The sequence below is a fragment of the Carcharhinus amblyrhynchos genome, chromosome 5 (genome assembly GCF_965287045.1).
Source record: "Carcharhinus amblyrhynchos chromosome 5, sCarAmb.v2.hapA, whole genome shotgun sequence".
In the NCBI taxonomy this organism is placed as follows: Eukaryota; Metazoa; Chordata; class Chondrichthyes; order Carcharhiniformes; family Carcharhinidae; genus Carcharhinus; species Carcharhinus amblyrhynchos.
In genome coordinates, this window is record NC_137328.1 from 108,713,910 (window position 1) to 108,730,573 (window position 16,664).

At 42.4% G+C, this 16,664-nt stretch overlaps 1 protein-coding gene across 1 annotated transcript in view; it reads left to right on the forward strand.

Annotated features, from left to right (window-relative positions):
* The window catches only part of dctd (dCMP deaminase), a 50,878-nt gene that overhangs the window by 15,077 nt on the left and 19,137 nt on the right, over positions 1–16,664 (forward strand). The window contains exon 4 of the mRNA XM_080189434.1: positions 9,490–9,606. Coding sequence (XP_080045560.1) covers positions 9,490–9,606 — 117 coding nt within the window. The remainder of the gene's footprint in view (positions 1–9,489; positions 9,607–16,664) is intronic.

A 16,664-nucleotide genomic window follows, 5' to 3' on the forward strand; every position in this document is an offset into this window, starting at 1 on the left:
CCAGACCTTCAGGTCTACAGAGCTGAAGGCATGATCATAAGACATGGGAACAATGGCAGGCTTTTTGGTGCATCGAATCCGTGCCATCATTCCATGAGGCTGGGGGAATTTACAGGAATAGGGAGGGATCAAGATGTGGAGGGATTTGAAGATAGGTGATAATTTTAAAATTGAGGTATTGCTTAACTGGGAAACAGTGTATGTTAATGAAGATAGGTATGAGGGAAACACCATGGAGCAAGCCACTGACTCCCTGTAAGAACAGATCCATTGCCCAAATTGGGGACAGGGAAGCCCTCCAGTACCCAAAGAACCTCATGTTTGTTGACAACTTGGCAATCATTATGGAGAATCCCTTGCACTCGGCCTTCGATGACCACCTTAGGAGGAGACAAGAGAGCAAAGGGAATGGCGAAGGAGGTAGCATCCAGAACATTATAACTCCAGAAAGGCTGCCTGCGAGCGTCTCATCAGATACTGGTTACCCTGAAACAATCTCCAGATCCCTGTTGCTCCACACTTTTCCAAGTTTCCATCCCTCTGTTACAAACCATTACAGCATCCTCGTGGCTAAACCCCTAAAATAAAAGACACCATAGGCTGGATTTTTACTAGGCGCCATGATCATGTACACATGCACCCACATAAACACCGACTAAATATAAGTCTTGTTTTCTTTCATCGAATGCAATAGTATATCCTGTCTTGGAATTTTAATTCTCTGACCCAGGGCTGCTGATCCAGTTCTGAAATCAGGCTATCATCACAAGAAGTATTCAGGTTACCTATCGATGCTCGGTAGTTCAAGAGAAATAAGAGTGAAAAAAGTGAAGGAAAGCCAAGTGACTAAATCATATACACTTTCTGTTTAAAGACACTTCCAATAAATACTGACAGCTGTTGTTGCACAGGAAAAAAGCCATATGGAGACTCCCTGTAAAATGAATATCGAACATAACCTTCATGTAGCCATTAAATTGACTTCCCATTCAGCATGAACCTCGCATAAAATGAATTATTAAGACATTTTAATTTGCTTCGGTGGTGCAGTCTAATAAAGAACAAGACTCGTTAAATCAGGCCATGCAAATGGTTATTTTATACAGTGTGTTACAACCTTACTGCACTTTATCTGATTCCTTTGAAAACTTCAACAGGCCACTTAAGCAAAATGAAAATACAAATGACTGCTTGTTTTTATTATGAGAATGGCCGCATTCCCAACTTCTCGAGGATATCTGACTGTTGCGACACTTGTCTGTTTTCCCCCATCAGTCCTCCTGCATGTCTTCCTGAGTGACTAATTCTTGGTGCCAAATTGGGGGCAAATACCTGTCTCATGCAAGGTCACATTCACTGAATAAGGGAGTCTGTGATCTCATCTGTCTGAGCTGGATTTAACCGCCTGTCGCAGAACGAAAAACCAGCAACTTTCCTGCTTTCCTCTGCAACCAATTTGAGGAGGTTTTTCAACTTTGCTCCTTGTCCATCTGCATCTGCAAAGAGTTGAGTCTTTGTGTCCTCGCAGTCTGACACCGTTGTTTGTTTGATGGATATTGCTTTCTTCTGTCTCACTTGTCCAGTGCCTAATTCACATTACCAGTAGAGGCCACTGCTGCATCAGGCTTTATGTCGAGTTGGCTTTTTCATTGCATGCCTCTCAACCTACAGTGTGTTTAGAAGGGTGGAATTCAGGTCAGTGTTCGGGGTTGCGGCATGGTTTTCTGCAGCCATGGCAAATCAGTGGGCATTTTGTTTGTTTGATGGATATTGCTTTCTTCTGTCTCATTTGTCCAGTTTGGAAGTCTTGTCGATCACTGCCACCATTCTCAGCAACATGTCCGCATTTAAGCTTTTGGTCAGTTGTGAAAATGTAGCAAATTCTCCTTTCTGATGAATGTTTTAAAAATCTAAATGAGAAGTGTTTATCGGGAGCTTCATGATCAAAAGTGAGAAAAAAAACTCTCAGTTTGCTTTATTTAACGTTTGGCTGCAGAAAGTGATCAGTGCAGAATAAATTCCCCTCTCTCCGCTTGGTTGAAATGATAGCAGAAGGCCAGAATTTGCTGGCAGCATGACAGGAGTTTAGCAGCGCTCGCCATAATCTATGTGTGAATTGTCCAAGATTTTGTGGCAAGTGAGAGAAGGGGCATGAGTTGTCAAACTGATGGACAAATTTTGCTTTGTGAGAATTGGTGCTCGTCCTTAACACTCCCACTCACCACAACTTCAAAAAATTACAGTATTTGCACATTAATTACCAATTAAGCTGTTTTTTAACAGTGTATGTGTATCTTTTTAATAACCAGATTTTTGTTTGTTTAATGTCACTGAATTTCTCGGGCCCAAAGAGAGAACAGTTAACACAGTGAAGTCTCATTGCTGTTAGCAGTAAAATTTGCCATAAGTATTTGCACTTAAAATTGAATACTTTAATTTTTTTTCTTACTTTTCCATTCTCTTTTGCTATTTATTAATCCAATCATTCTTACACTCTTTTAATTTTGATTTCTGATTTGAGTTTAATTCCTCCACCAGTGACCTTCAGCTACCTAATCCTAAACATTAGTTACTTAAATCCTAAACTCTGGAGTTTCCTCCTTTACATCCCTCCACCTGTCCTTCCTCCTTCGGGATGATCCTTACCTCCTATCTCTTTGTCAAAGCTTTTGGAATCTGCCTTCATAAATTTTTTAAAAGTTTATTTTGTTAGTGTCACAAGTCGGCTTATATTAACTCTGCAATGAAGTTACTGTGAAAATCCCCTAGTCGCCACACTCTGGCACCTGTTCAGTTACACTGAGGGAGAATTTAGCACTGCCAGTGCACCTAATCAGCACATCTTTCGGATTGCAGAAGGAAACCGGAGCACCTGGAAAAAACCCATGCAGACACAGGGAGAATGTGCACACTCTGCACAGACAGTGACCCAAGCCGAGAATCAAACCCTGGATTCCTGTTGCTGCGAGACAGCAGGGCTAGCCACTGTGCCATTGCTCACGACATATGTGGCTTGGTGTCAAAATGTTGTTTGATAGTATGCCTAGGAGGCGCCTCTGGATGTTAATGGTGTTATCTAAGTAAAATTTGGTGCTGATACTAATTCACTCTGTTTCCTTCTTCATCATTTCTCTGGTTCTTTCTTAATCTCTAAATCTCACTGGCTGAAGAGGTAACCAATCGTTATTGGTACCTTTGTCCAAGGTTGCATATGCACTTTTAAATTCATTGCACTTTGTCAGCTCAAAATCCAAGCAATTTACAGAACAAAAGATTTTCAAGGTGAAGTGTAGAAACTAACCAACTAACCAGCTGCATCTCAAGTTTTTTTTATTCTTTGATAGGATATGGGCATTGCTGAGTAGATCATCGTTTGTTGATTGTGCAGATTCAGAAATGGTAATGCAATTTACAGTCATGGATAGATTGTTTCTTGTTGAACCTGATCATTGCCTGGAACATGTGTGATACAAATGTAACTTGCCACTTATTAGCCCTAGCCTGAATGTTATCTAGCTCTTGCTGCATATGGATATGGACTGCTTCAGTATCTGAGACAAGAGTGATGTTGAACATTGTGCAGACATCAGCAAACATCCCCACATCTAACCTTATGATGGAGGGGAGGTCAGTGATAAAACAGCTGAAGATAGTTGTGCCTGGGGCACTACGCTGAGGAACTCCTGCAGCATTGTGCCCGGGTTGTGATGATTTGCCCCCAACAACAACCATTTTTCTTGGTGCTGCATTTAACTCTAACCCATGGAGACTTTACCCCCTGATTCCTGTTGGTTTTAGTTTTGCTCAGGTTGCTTGATGTTAGACTTGGCTAGCTGCTGCCTTGATATCAAGGGCAATTATTCTTCCCACCTCATGTCTTGAGTTCAGATCCATTGTCCATGTTGGAACCAAGGCTGTAACGAGGTCTTCTACTTGGCAGAACCCAAACTGAACATTGATGACCAGATTATTGCTGAGTAGGTGGGGTTTTTATAGCAGTGTTGATAATACCTTGCATCACATTGCTGATGGTTGAGAGTGGAAACAGCAGTTTTTTTTGGTTTGCATATCTAATCTATAAACGATTACAGGAAATAACTTTATTTGCCATTGTTCCCCTCTCAGTGCGACAGTAGGACATTGAAACCGGTTGGACTGTGTAAGCTCAAGAGTACCTGGATAGGGATTGCAGTGTTACCTCTAGGCCTCCCTCGCACTAGCTTTTGAAAATGGGAAACCCTAGTTACTGACATGAAATCCAATTATATTCTTCTCCTCTTCCACGGTTAAGATTTTAGCTAGTAAATTTGTGGAAAAGGCAATTGGAGAAAATCCAGAAAGTGCTGTTAATTTTGAGCACTTACCTAACATCTTATGTTTTGAATTGCAGCTGCTCCATGGTTTTCACTTTCCCCTATCATCCTCCAGCTGTGTGCCTGGTGCGTGTCATTGTTAAGTTGCTCTTGCTTTTCTTTGCAAAGTGGCACACTACGCAATAAGGTTTAGCAGCCTCACACAGTCCTCATAGAGTCTCTGGTGGAATAAAGCTGCAGAGATAGATGGAGCTACCATCTCTGTTGGAAATCACTTGGGATTTTTTTCCGTGAAGAGATAAAACTGCATTAATGTTAATGGCTTGGTATAAATGTTGCAAGACATTGAAAAATGATATCTACTTTTTCTAGGCTGCCTTAAAATGTCATTAGCAGTTGCTTTTACAGCGCAAGTCAGTGCCTTCATGTATTCTGAGGTGGGTGTGTATATTTGTATTTTTTCCTTCTGTTGCCTTCTTCACAGCCACAATCCTCAGGAGGATTTGGTGGTTGCAGCACTCAACTGCTGACAAAGACATTCTGAATCCATCGGAGATGACACTTGAACTTCCTTCCCCGGCAGGACGAGTGTTGGCATGTCTGTGGGAAATAAATTCTTGGGGAGGAGGGGAGAGAAAGATGGAATACTGCAAATTGAAAGCTTTAACAGACAATATGTAAAAATTACAAAATGGCCACTGTATTTTTGATGAGATGGAAACCAGAGATAGTGGGGAAGGAAACTTGCGCATCCAGATGGTAACCCTTGTTTATCTAGAGAAGTAAGAAGGAATGTGAGGAAAGGGTGTTTTCATCTGAGCTCAGTCTTACTTTCAACATTCAATCTCTAAAGTTTAAGGTGTATTTATTAGTGTCACAAGTAGGCTTACATTAACACTGCAATGAAATACCCTAGTTGCCACACTCTGGCACCCGTTCCGGTACATGGAGGGAGAATTTAGCATGGCCAATCCATCTAAGCAGCATGTCTTTCAGACTGTGGGAGGAAACCAGAGCATATGGGGGAAACCCATGTCGAAACAGCGAGAACATGCAGAGTCCGCATAGGCAGTGACACAAGCCAGGAGTTGAACTGGGTCCCTGGCGCTGTGAGGCAGCAGTGCTAACCACTGTGCAGTCCTTATAGCACAGCACATTGGAAACCCGTTTTTGGACTGTACATTTAGAGTTTATGATTCCTGCTGTATGCTGGAACATGGACTACCAGTAGCAGAAAATAAATGCTGTTTGAGCGGGTCTGTTAATGTTAGCAATACAGTGAGCGTGAAATACTGTGGATACTGGAAATCCAAAATAAAAACAGAAAATGCTGAATCAACCTATCAGGTCTGGCAGCATCTATGGAGAGAGGAATGGAGTTAGCATTTTGAGTCAAATACAACATTTCTTCAGAACGGTAAACATTAGTATTCTCAGTCACCTCTGCTAAGTGTATCACTGAGTTCAAGCCAAACTTCAGAGGCAGACAACCCAGTACTATACTGAGAGAGCTTACCAGGAAAACAGTGGACTTTTAGTTGAAGCATGAACAAGAAGACATTAAGGTATAGGAGCAGAAATAGGCCACTCGGCCCATCAAGTCTGCTCAACCGTTTGATGAGACCAAGACTGATCAGATATGATAATCTTCAACTTCGCTTTCCTGCTTTATCCCCATAGTCCTCGATTCTTTTACTGATTTAAAAACTGCCAGACCTGTTGAGCCTATCTTGGGGTTTGAACCATACTAAGTGAACCAGTGGATAAATATTTCGCATTTTGCAGTGAGTTAACAAAGAACAAAGAACAACCCAGCACGGGAAACAGGCCCTTCGGCCCAACAAGCCCGCACCGCCGCATCACCCTACACCTATTCTACCCTGCGTATCTACAAATAGAACCCCTGACTTAGCCAGATTCAGGGGAGAATAGTGTCAATTTGGTAAAACCAATCAGCCTAAGAGCAGGATCAAGCACACACACCGACACGAAGTACTAGGCCACTCCCGGAACCTCCAGGAGCAGCCCACGCACGACCCACCGTGTGCATGCCCCTCGTTTGACAACGAGGTGGACCTCCACCTGCGGAGTGAAAAGACAAAAACGTTAATCACAAGCCTGCCTTTCCGGTGTCTCCCGAGGTTCTAACCCTTATTCAATAACCCCTACCATAACCCTCCATCCTCATTTCACTCATGTGCCTATCTAACTGAACCTTAAACGAGTCCAACGTTCCCGCCTCCACCACCCCACTCGGTAGCGCGTTCCATACCCCCACTACTCTCTGCGTAAAGAACCTTCCTCTCATATCCAAATTATACCTCTCCCCCCTCACCCTTAAATCATGTCCTCTTGTATTTGTAACCAATCTAGGGAGCAGTCTCTCACTATTGACCCTGTCTATTCCCTTCAGTATCTTATATACCTCTATCATGTCACCCCTCAATCTCCGTCTTTCCAAAGAGAACAGTCCCAGTTTCTCCAACCTTTCCTCGTAACCCAACCCCTCCATGCCAGGCAACATCCTGGTAAACCTCCTCTGCACCCTTTCCAGAGCCTCCACGTCCTTCCGGTAGTAAGGTGACCAGAACTGGATGCAGTACTCCAAATGCGGTCTAACCAACGAAGTTGGTCGAAGTTGATCGAAGTTACTTGGCTGATCTTTGACTGAGTTCCTAATCAAGCTGAAGAGGCAGTGAACGGCAGCCTCCTGCTGAGAAACCTTCTGCTGTAGAAGGAGGACCATTGGCTCCCAAGCTGCTGTTGCCCATCACCGAATGTCATCTTGAGCAATGGTGATAGAATCCTTGACATTGTTTACCTCCCACCTCTTCCAGTATCTCAGGATAGCTTGCTGGGATCGGAGGAAAAGGAATCTTGGACTTTCACCTAACATAAAAAGGGAATCCCAAGGTCTTCTATAAGCATTTGAATAACAAAAAGGTGGTCAAAGAAAGAATAGATCCGATTAGGGATAAAAAAGGATACTTGTATGTGGAGGCAGGAGAAGTAGCAGAAGTAGTTACAAATACATCGCATCTGTCCTTAAAAAGGAAGATGTTGCTACCCAAGCCGAGGTGGGAGAGGAGGTAATTGGTACACTGGAAAAATTTACATTTGAGGAGGAGGCGATATTAGAAAAATTTTCTTTATTTAATACTGATAAGGTACCAGAACTGGGTTAGTTGCATCCAAGATTACTGAGGGAAGTGAGAGTGGAAATGTCAGAGGCATTAGTGATAATTCCCAACCTTAGACACCGGGGTGGTGCCAAAGGACTGGAGAATTGTGAATATCACACCCTTGTTCAAAAAGGGATTCAAGGATAATGCTAGCGACTACTGACCAGTCGATTTGACTTCAGTGGCAGGGAAACATTTGGAAACTTTAGTTCAGGGCAAATTCAGTAGTTACTTAGCCAAGTGCAGGGTAATTAAGCAAGGCCAGCATGGATTTATTAAGGGAAAATCCTGTTGAACTAACTTGCTGTCACTTTGTGAGAAGGTAACAAAGAAGGTTGATAAAGGCAGCACTGTTGACGACAGTGCAGTGGGTGTATATGGGTTTTTAAATGGTATTTGATACAGAGCCACACAACACGCTTGTGAGCAAAATTCTAACTGATGGCATAAAAGGGAAAGTCGGCACTTGGATACGAAACTTGCTGAGTGACAGGAAACAGAATAGTGATGAATAGCGGTTTTTCAGACTGGAAGAAGGTTTGTAGAGGAGTTCCCCAGGGACCAGTGTTGGGACCTTTGCATTTCCTGATATATATTAATGACCCAGACTGGGGAATATAAGGCACAATTTCACAATGTATGGATGACATGAGGATTGGAAACATTGTTAGCTGTGATGTGGATAGTCTTGAACTTCAAAAGATGCTCAGTGCAGAGAAGCATGAGGTGATTCATTTTGACAGAAATAATATGGAGACTCAGTGTAAAACAAAGGGAGAAATTCTGAAGGAATGTGGGAACAGAGGGACTCAGGGTAGAGTACATAAGTTATTAAGATGGCAGGGCATACCGGAAGAGTAGTTAATAAACTATGTTGTATCTTAGGTATTATTAACAGGAGCATTGAGTACAAGAGTAAGGAGGTCATGTTGAACCTGTATAAAACAATAGTTAGGCCTCATCCTCAGTACTGCATCCAGTCCTGGGCGTCATACTTGAGGAAGCAAGTTAAGGCATTGGAGAGTGTATGGAGGGTATTCATAAGAATGATTACTGGGATAAAAAACTGCCGCTATGAGGATATATCGAACAGATTGGAACTGTTTTCCTTGGAGAAAAGAAGGCTGAGACGGGATGACGTAGAGGTATTCAACATTCTGAGAGGTATGGACAGGGTAATTAGTGACAACCTGTTCCATTCAAGAGAGCATCAAGAAGTGGAAAGCACAGAATCAAAATAATTGACAAAAGGAGTAAAGTGATGTGAGGAAATTTTTTTTCCACCCAGAGGGTGGCTGCAGTCTGGAACAAACTTCCTGAGAGAATGGTGGAGGTAGGTTCGATTGAGGTATTAAAAGGTAAAACCTGATCCTCCCGTCACATGCACTTTCCAGTCAATGGTTACCAGATTGTGGGTAGTGGAACCCTGACGGATCCTATTTTAATCTATGATTTCAGGGCACTGTGGTTCATTGTATTACACCTAATGTCAGAGAGCTGGTGCAGACTCAGTGGGCCGAATGTTGTCCTTCTGTACTGTAAGGATTTTGTGAATGACTTTGGCTGGTGTTGTCTGTTGTTGGTTGGCCATGGGTTTTGACCATCATAAAGAAGGACAAACATCCTGCTAAAAAATGTTTAAGATAGAGACTGAAGTGTTAAATAGACCCAAACATCCAGAAAATGTTTTTTTAGCAACCAAGTGGTTGCCATCTTATGTAATTCATGGAGCAATTTGTCTGCTTACTAAAAAGCAGGATGGAAAATGCGATTTTGTTTTTAGATTGTCTTTTGCAGTTTATGACCTTCTGAGCCCCTTGATCTCTAACGAGAATGTAAGGAACTAGTTGTTTAATTCCAACTTTGACAGAAAACCCTCCTCTTCAAAGGTTGTGTGGAAGCACAAGGCCAGATGAGGATTAATTGGAGTGCTGGCTGCTTTGCTTATGCATCTTATTTTTAATTCTCTTATGACTTTTTATTCTCTCCTCCAGTTTGTCACGCAGAATTAAATGCAATTCTGAACAAGAACTCTGCTGACGTTAAGGGATGCACGATGTATGTGGCCTTGTTCCCCTGTAATGAATGTGCTAAACTCATCATCCAGTCAGGTAAGGATTTGCAATTGCTCCACTTTCGATTTGCTGCGTTTATATACCAGCATGTAGCTCAATATCTCATTATAGAGCAAGTATTTTTTTAAACTCATAGCCTTTGGTCCAAATTAATCATACAATCAGTTGTGCAAAAATTATCCCTTGCTGTCAGTGAGCAATGTCATGTTCCCAGTGACTAATTGCTCCATGCGCGATCCTTAACATGTTTTTAATTTAAATCGGCAACCTCCTAAAACATGGACTGCCAAATAAGAACTCAAGCCGTGCACGTAATTAATGTCAGCTTCATGTGCATTAAAGATCCTGAGCACATATTCGAAAGATTAATGGCGAGACTATAGTTGGAAACAGATTCCATTGACACATGACCACTTTCTGCTTCATTAAGGATGTTTGTAAAGCAGGTAAGATACGGTCACTTACCCAACCCTATTTGTTATCATCATCTCTTCCTGAAAGTGTTGGCTGTTGTTGGGTAGGATTTCCTTTGATAACTACCCAAGTAAGCTATTCTTGACAAGTGAACTTTGACTTGTGCTTGGTCCAGGCTTATTAAATTATGATAGACATCAACAGTTGAGCCTGATCCTCACATCGCATGTGCTTTCCAATAGTGGGCAGCGGAACCCTGACTGAACCTATTTCTTTTAATCCATGGTTTAAGGACGCTGTGCTTCATTGCCCTTCACTTAGTGTCAGCCTGGCTAAGGTTGGCAGAGTTGTTTGCAATTCAGGCATCAAAGTAACAGCTTCCCCGGTTGGAAATGGCTGAGTGTCTTGCCAGGTGGTGCAATTCACCCACTGTACTCTTTGGAACTAAACTGTGATGTTAAGAGGCACAGCCTGTGTCTGATGTTATCTGTTTTTTCATTCACTGAAAGAATACAAGGGTAAATCATGGTCTGTTGCACTCCCAGTGGAGAGCCACACACGAAGGATATAGAATGGGCTCTCTAGCATTGCAGCCTCATCTTCATTCAAACCTTCAAAGTCTCCTATCCACTGGGAGTGCGGCATCAGTGAATCTGATTGTGCACTGCAGTTCAGAAGCTAATTTATTGAGAAATAGCTTCCCCTGTAATGGTGTTAAAGTTTGACGAATTCTTGGCATTTACAGACGGTTGTGAAGTGATGTTGGATAAGGATTTGCGGTGGTAATGATTGAGGCTATTAATCTAGTGCCGCATTCACATTGTTCAGCGATATGCCCAAGTGTCAGAGCAATTTACATCTAACAAGCAGGCTTCCATAAAAGTGAATGGATAATATCTTTGCTTAAATGTTGTAGGCTCTTGCGATGATTTAACTGATTGAGGAAATAAGTAGCTGAACCATTAAAAACAATGACGCTCAATCCCTAGTCTGTGCTGTCTGAACTAGTTCATCTTAGTATGGCTAGTGCCATGGATACTTTAATTGGTGGCTGCCTCCGAATTAGGAGAGGACTGTTTATCCGGGTCCCCTTTCTCATTTCTGCTGTGCAGTTTATCTGATTGCTAATGTGCATGTGGATGCTGATAGGTTAGGTTAGGACATCCTGTACATCTGGTGAAGACAGTTGGGCTGGAGTGAGTGACGTAGGTGTGATGGGCTGGCATTTAAATATTGTGCTTGGACCTTTGAACCCACTGGGTGGTAGTGAGTGGATGAAATAGCTACTGACCCGCCAGGAGACTTGGAAGGAAACTCACCTGCGTATAATAAATAAGGTTCCAAGCACAGAATCTGGTACGGGGTCCTGCCATTCTTGCCAGTGGGAAAGATGCCACCAGAGCTGCCCGTTCTGCACTTAGTTGCAAAAATGGAGAATTCTGCCATTTGTACCAGTGGTATAATAGAGACCAGAATTGTACAGAGTATAAGTGTGATCTATCCAAGATTCTGAACAAGTTTAATATAATTTATCACAGAGCCACATCAGGAGACATTATAGCTGATGACCCAAGGCTTGGCCACATATAGGTTTCGAGAAGGATTGTCAAGAATGGAAGAGAGCCAGAGAGGTATCAGGAGAGAATTCTAACATTTGGGGCTTTAGCAGCTGAAGGCGGTGGTGAAGTAATTGAAATTGGGGATGCACAAGAGACCAGGAATGAGCGATATCATGATGATGGAGAAAAAAGCATGGAATTGTATATGGAAATACTGGATCTTGAAAAGACCTGAGTTTTATATTTTAAAATGAACATAAACCCTGAAGATTGCTGAGAATATACAGTCAGCCACCTATAGGGATGGTTACGAGGCGATTGTCTAAGGGACAATGGAACCCCTCTCTGTTTTCAGACAAGGTACTCCTAAAAACATCCAGCGTCTGATTATCATTGCCAGTAAAGATGAAGATATATAATGGCCATCCCATCTCAAAAGATCCTGTCCGTAATGCCTAAACGGACCAGTAGATTCCAGTTTCCACTTGGAATATACAAAGAAGGGGCTAAAAACTAGCTGAAAGAGCTGCCCCAGTGCCAGTCTGTCTGGGTGTGCCGTAAGAATAAGCAGCTGGAAGTTGTCCATTCTGAAGGTGTGTGATACAGTAATAGAAGCAGCAGGTCTGTAAAAAGGCGTCTTTCGCAGGTGTATTTCAAGTCTCTCTCTCTGACTGTGGAAGTCAACCAGCTAGCAAAAGGATCACAGCAGGAAAGAGAATTGAATTCTCTCTATTAAAGCACAGAACACTGGAATTGAAGAGAGAACCATTCACCTACAGAAGTCAACTTTATTGGAATCAATTTGTAACAGCCATACACTTCTTCATCTCCTCCCCGCAAGTCAAGGACTATCGGTATAACTTCTCATTTACATTTGCTTACTGTTAGACTGAACTGGGGAGAGGCAGTGGCCTCATGGTATTATCGCTAGACTATTAATCCAGGGATTCAGCTAATGTTCTGGCGACCTGGGTTCGAATCCCACCACACTAGACGGTGAAATTTGAATTCAACAAAAGATATCGGGAATTAAGACTCTACTGATGACCATGAAACCATTGTTGATTGTCGGAAAAACCCACTTCGTTCACTAATGTCCTTGAAGGAAGGAAATAGAATCATAGAACCTTACAGTGCAGAGAGAGGCCCTTTGGCCCATCAAGTCTGCACAGACCACAATCCCATCCAGGCTCTACCCCCATATCCCTACAGATTTTACCTGCTAATCCCTCTAACCTAAGCATCCTAATACACTAAGGGACAATTTTAGCATGACCAATCAACTTAACCCACACATCTTTGGAAATCTGGCATCCTTTCCCTGTCTGGCCTACATGTAATTCCAGAGCCACAGCAATGTGATTGACTTCCAACACCCTCGGTCAACTAGGGGTGGACAATAAATGCTGGCCAGCCAGCGACAGCCATGTGTCACAAATGAGTTAAGTAAAAAACCTCATTCGTAATTTATATGGGTATGTATGCATGTGGTTCACCATTTTCTCCATTCGTTTTTAGTAATGATTAAACTCAGTCTATCTTTAACTCAAGAAAGCCTGGTTGAATTGGCTTTTTTTTAAATACAACTATTGAGAATGAAAAAAGACCCACAGGAAAGGGGACCTTGTTGCTACCAGCAAGGCAGAAAGGGAGGGGGTGGGGAGAAGTGGGATAGGGGTGTTGAACAACAACAGGACTCCAGTCACCCCTCCTCACTCCTGGTTTGCAACAATTTGTGACCATCCCATCTGGATGGTGAAAAATCAACAACTTTTGGGGAACTTTACTTGAGGGTGGTCGCAACAGCGAGCATAGATGTCTTGGAAGGGGAGGATTGAAGTGCAGGAGGAGATTAAAGGCGTGTGGGGTGCTGATGGTGGGATGGATCATGAGGCTACAGAGCGATTTGAAAAACAAAATTGAGTTGTCGTTTAACTGGGAGCCAATGTAGGTCAGCAATTTTCAGAGATGCTGAGTGAATGGAACTTGGTGCAAGTTAGGACACAGGCAGCTCAATTACCTCAAATTTACTGAGGGTGGAACTTTGATGCCATCCAGGAATGTGCTGGAATGGTCATATCAAGTTTATAGATTAATTTGATTTAAAATTATTTACTGATTTCTTTGATTATGTATGGCAGATCCTTATTAAGTCTAGGCAGGAATCCCTTTACTGCTGGTTTCCTCCACTTAGTTCATTTCCTCTCTTCATAGATATTTATTCTGTTTACCTAAAGGATGTTATTCTCTTAATACTTAAATTAATGATAAGTTAACCACTAATGTGGATCTCCAATTAGGTTGTGCTGCTACCACCACTGACAATCCCAGGCTGCCACCTCTCCCACTTGGTTAGATATCACTGTGGATCTCCATTCTGCTAAAGTGGAGGCTAAACTCCAGAAATATTCAAGAGGCATTTAATTCCTTTGATGAAGACTAAAAGTATTGTAGGCATCTATGGAGACAGATGGGCTGACTGGCTCCTCTCATCTGACCTGGTTGTACATCTGGGGTTAGCAGGCTGTTGGTAAGCTCTTATGTGGTAAAAATGTCTAACCAGTACCAGTTGGTTATGCAACTGGGAATTTGCCACAGGTTTATACAATCCTACCTAGGAACAGAGGCAGAATCCTTTTGGTTTTTTTTTATTAATTCGTGTCAGCCTTGATGTCTGGGCCAGCATTTATTTCTCAGCCCTCAGAGTTTAAGAATCAACCGCATTGCTGTGGATCCAGAGTCACATGTAGCCAGATCAAGTAAGGACGACAGATTTCCCTCCCTGTAGGATAATAGTGAATCAGATTGGTTTTTAATGACAATCAACAATGGTTTCATGGTCACCATCAGACTTTAAATTCAAGATTCAAATTTCACCATTTGCATGGTGGAATTTGAACCTGCTCCTCCAAGCGTTACCCTAGGTCTCTAGATTACTGGTCCAGTGACAATACCACTACGCCACTGCTGTCCCTTGACATTAATCAGTCATGTAGTTCCGTTCAGGGCACAGAGTGAACATCAGCCTATGGGGAGCAGATGGAGAGGAGAGTCGTCCCCATGCAACTGAAGCGATGCTGTTTGCCCTACGCTGCTAAAAGTTGGGGATCACGAGGGGTTAGAAGTTGTTGCTGGCAGCTACATGGCTGAGAAGCTGGGACCATGCCTGTGTTTAGACTGTGGAGTATAGCCTGGCCAACACAGGGGCGAATGCAGTCTCAGTAGGTGGTCAGTTTAGCAGGAAAGGAAGATTAAAAAGGCTGGAACTGGGAACAGATGCGAGAGAGATCTGGAATAGTGTGCCTTTTGGGTTAAGATTGTACACCTGGAACTGAAGTAGAGTAGATCTGCTGTCGAATCCTTCTTGATAGAGAAAACCTTTGGGAGGAAGACGGAGTCTTAAATATTTTTAGTGACTCTGACATTTGGGTGGATTGCTGGGGTAATTGGGGTGACTCAGGCTTGGTTGTGTCCCATTTGTATGTTCGCCCACGGTTTGCCTGTTAATTCATGTTTATCCCATGTCAATTCTATATGTTAGTGTATATGATAAGAATATAGAATGTTTGTTTTGTTGATTTTTGTACCGTAATTTTTTTTCTTCTGTTCATTTGAAACTGAGAATCTTTCGGTTTTATTCTTAGTAAGTAACTGAGCTTTCAGATTTACTTTATTTTAACACAAAGATTAACCAGACTCTAACAAATTTTTGGGTCTCATCTGGGAACATAACAAGATTCAGGAATTTGGCCTTGGACTGCAGTGATAAGACTAGTTAAGTTTCAATTGGGAAGCAAACAAATGCTTGCAGTGGACTCACCCGGGTTGTTGGCAACTTCCCAGCTTCCCGGCTCCAAATCCCAGTTGATCAGCTGTTTTATCTGATACCTTCCCCGATTCGTGGTGAATCTCTGGAATTCTCTGCCCGTTGAAGTGGTGGAGGCTGCCTCGCTAAATATTTTTAAGAAGCGGGTTGATGGGTTCTTGATAAGAGAGGGGATTAAGGGTTATGGGGAGAGGGCGGGAAAGTGGAACTGATCCACTTCAGATCAGCCATGATCTTATTGAATGGCGGGGCAGGCTCGAAGGGCTGGATGGCCTACTCCTGCTCCTATTTCTTATGTTCTTATGTTCTTATGTTCTTTTGGCCTTTCATTTCTGTATACTTTGATTTCAAAAGAAGAAACCGAAGGTGGAACGCTGTCTGTGGATGGCGAAAGGTCATGAGGAAGCCATTGGATATTATTTCATGCGCGCTGCTGAAAGATGGGAGATAGAGCGGGAATCAATAAATAACACAGCCCGTTGAGATGCTAACTCTGACCCTGTGTATTCAGGGGAGTGTGAAGTGAGCAGCATTTCCACTGCTCTGCCACTGTGCCTGTGATCAGCACAGTTGTCTCTGGGGAAGAGATGCCAAGAGCGGTAAATGTAGTTTTAAAAAGAAATTGCACATTAGCTGTGCGAGGCATAACAGTATTTGTCAGCTAAATATTTTCTTTCTAGCATAACAGTTATAGCATCAAAAGTAAAATTCTCATGTTTAAAAGCAATCCTTTTTAACCGGCCGTTTCTGTGTAAGATATGGGCCAGGATTTTCCACTCCCTTTTTTGACAGGCAGATTCGGAAATGGGGTATAAAATCTCGCGAGCTGTCCAAATCGTGCACCTAATCAAATGGCTTATAGAAATCCAAGTATACTACATTCACAGGTTCCCTTTTATCTATGCTATTAGTTACACTCTTAAGCACAACTTCCCTTTCATTAAAAACCTTGTTGACTTTGATCATATTTTTTTTAGGTGCATTGTTAAGACTTCCTTAATTATAGATTCCAGCAATTTCCTGATGTCTGTCAGGTTAACTGGTCTGTAGTTCCCTTTTCTCTCTCCCCTCCCTTTTTCCCTTCCTTCCCTTTTTCCCTCCCCTCCCTTTCTTGATTTGTGATGTTACATTTGTGAATTTTCATTCTTCTAGGACTGTTCCAACAAAAGTCTACGGTTGCGTACCTATCGACTCAAGGACAGCTTCTTCTTTGCTGCCGTCTGACCTTTGACTAGACCTACCTTGCATTAAATTTATCTTTCTCTACACCCTAGCAATGACTGTAACACTACATT